General features: G+C 55.8%; 1 protein-coding gene across 1 annotated transcript in view; it reads left to right on the top strand.

Annotated features, from left to right (window-relative positions):
- The window catches only part of PRKCG (protein kinase C gamma), a gene marked incomplete at its 5' end in the record, with an annotated part of 32,744 nt that overhangs the window by 29,178 nt on the left and 1,105 nt on the right, over positions 1–2,461 (top strand). Inside the window, one exon of the mRNA XM_006765376.1 lies at positions 1,094–1,201. Coding sequence (XP_006765439.1) covers positions 1,094–1,201 — 108 coding nt within the window. The remainder of the gene's footprint in view (positions 1–1,093; positions 1,202–2,461) is intronic.

The following is a 2,461-nucleotide window of genomic DNA, read 5'->3' as shown; positions in this document are numbered from 1 at the left end:
GGCACACCCCCCACGGGGCATGTGCCCGCAACCGAGGTACATGCCCTTGACCAGAATTGAGGCCGGGACCCTTGAGTCGCAGGCAGATGCTCTTCTAGCCACTGAGCCAAACTGGTCAGGGCGTAATACATATTTTTTTTAAAAAAATCCTCACCCAAGGGTATTTTTTTTCCCATTGATTTTTAGAGAGAGTGGAAGGGAGGGAGGAGGGGACGACAGAGAGAAGCATTGATTGATTGCCTCCCACACCGGGGATTGTGAGAGAGACACATCGATGGGTTGCCTCCTGCATATGCCCTGCAACCAAGGTACATGCCCTTGACCTAGAATGGAATCCATGGCCCTTCCATTGATGGGCCTACATTCTGACCACTGGACCAGGGCTCAGCAGTAATATCTTGCAGGAACAGGAAGTACATAGGAAGGCCTGCCAGTCATTTTGAGATAGAGGTAACCGATATTTTGAGATATCTGCAACTCTAATGTGATAAAAAAAACCAACAACACCCAACTATATATATCTGTGATTTCTCTTGGTGATAAAGCCACGAGGATTGCTGTGTTGCCCACATGCATAATTGAATGGAGTGCTACATTCCAGTTAGACATTAAAAAATAAATAAAGATGCATCCCCCCCCCCTGCAAGTTTACAGGTCCCCTCAACTGCATACACACTCTCTAGGCCCCACGTTAAAAATCCTTGCATTCATGTGGCCCTTCCTATCCCCAGAAGACCGGAGACCTCTCACCCAACCAGAATGCTGGCACAGCTCGTCCTGCGGCTTTCTCTGGCTTCCGTTTAAATGACATTGCCTCACCAACACCCTGCTGGTTCACACAGCAGATACGGGGAGATAGAGCCCCAAAGAGGTGCCGAGAGCATCTGAGATAGGAAACCGAAGCATTGGGGGAAGAACGGGGGGAGATAGAGCTTTGGTGGTTTGCTCACATTTTCCCCTAGAAAGTGAGGAGGGGAGGGGAGGGATTGTGTTCCTGGTGGGGGATGAAAGCATGGAGGCCGGGGAGACATCGTCCGTCTGTCCATCCATCCGTCCGTCTCTGACCTGCTACCCCCTCTGCTTCCCTCCTCAGCCCCCCTTTGACGGCGAGGACGAGGAGGAGCTGTTCCAGGCCATCATGGAACAAACCGTCACCTACCCCAAGTCGCTCTCCCGGGAAGCCGTGGCCATCTGCAAGGGGGTGAGAGCCCCGACTCCCAGATGGTCCCCACTCGCACGCCAGGCGCCCCGCGGCCGCCCTCGGGGGCTGCCCACGCAGCTGCTGTGCATAGCGATTAGAAAGGGGCTCCCACCCCTCAACCCTGTTTCCACCTGCTGGAAACCATTTCTATATATAACACGGCGGTTTGTTAGGACAATAATTGACTGCCCACTGCCCCCTTCTCCCCCCCGTTCAAGCATGGCCCCTGTCCCACCCGCCTCTGCCGCCCCCACTCCCCAGCCGGAGGCAGGGCCGGCCTCTCCACAGCCAGGCGGCCCAGGTGAGCCTCAGTCACGAGGTGTCCTCCCGTGAGATCTTGGGCCTCGTCCCCTCTTCCTGAGTTAATGCGGGAGCGAGCGTGTAGCCTAGAGCAGCTTTCCACAGGTGTCTGCACGCCTCTGCTCTGCCTCCTGCCTCCCTGCCTCCCTGACTGTCTCTCTCTCTCTCTCTCTCTCTCTCTCTCTCTCTCTCTCTCTCTCTCTCTGGGTTTCTGTCTCACCCTCTGCCTCCATCTGCACACAATGGGGCTTCTGTGTCACTCCCTTTCCTGTGTCCTTCGGTGTCTCCATCTACCCTTTCCATCTCTGTTCTCTCTCTCTCTCTCTCTCTCTCCTTCTTCCCCCCACTCACACACACTCTGGGTCTCGGGCATCTCTCTCTGACTTCCCTCCTCCGCTCTTTCTGAGTCTCTGTCTTCCTATCGGGTCCACGTGCCCCCCTCTGAGGGTTTGTCCCCGGGTCTCTGTCCCCTGCCCCCTCTCCTCCGTGGCTTGTGTTCTTGGGGTCTCTGCCCTCCCTCCTGGTTCTCCTCCTCTCTCTGGATCTCTATCGCACCCCTTTTTGGGGGGGGCCTTTAATCTTTCTCTCTCTTTTCCTCTCCCTACCCCCTACCCGCTCTGCCTCTCCCATTCTCACCCTCCCCTGCCTGGGATCCCTCCCCCCCCACCTTGTCCACTTCCTCTCCGTCTGGGTTTCCATCTTCCTCTTTTTTTCTTTTTTCATATCGGGCGGGTCTTTGTTCCTCTCTCTGGGGGGTTTGTCTCTTGGGTCTCTAACCCCCCCTCCCTCTGCCCCTCCACCCCCGTCCCTGATTCTGTCCTTGTCCACTTCCTCCCTTTCTGTGTCCCTCTGGCCCTCACACCCTCATGCCCTGATATTTCCTTTTCCATCTGCCCTTGGGTCTGTGGGCTTGGGTTCCATCTACCCCATTCTCACTCGTTCCCTCTCTCTCCCTCTTTC

Source organism: Myotis davidii, unplaced genomic scaffold (assembly GCF_000327345.1).
Source record: "Myotis davidii unplaced genomic scaffold, ASM32734v1 scaffold620, whole genome shotgun sequence".
In the NCBI taxonomy this organism is placed as follows: Eukaryota; Metazoa; Chordata; class Mammalia; order Chiroptera; family Vespertilionidae; genus Myotis; species Myotis davidii.
This window is presented reverse-complemented; position numbering and strand designations above follow the sequence as displayed.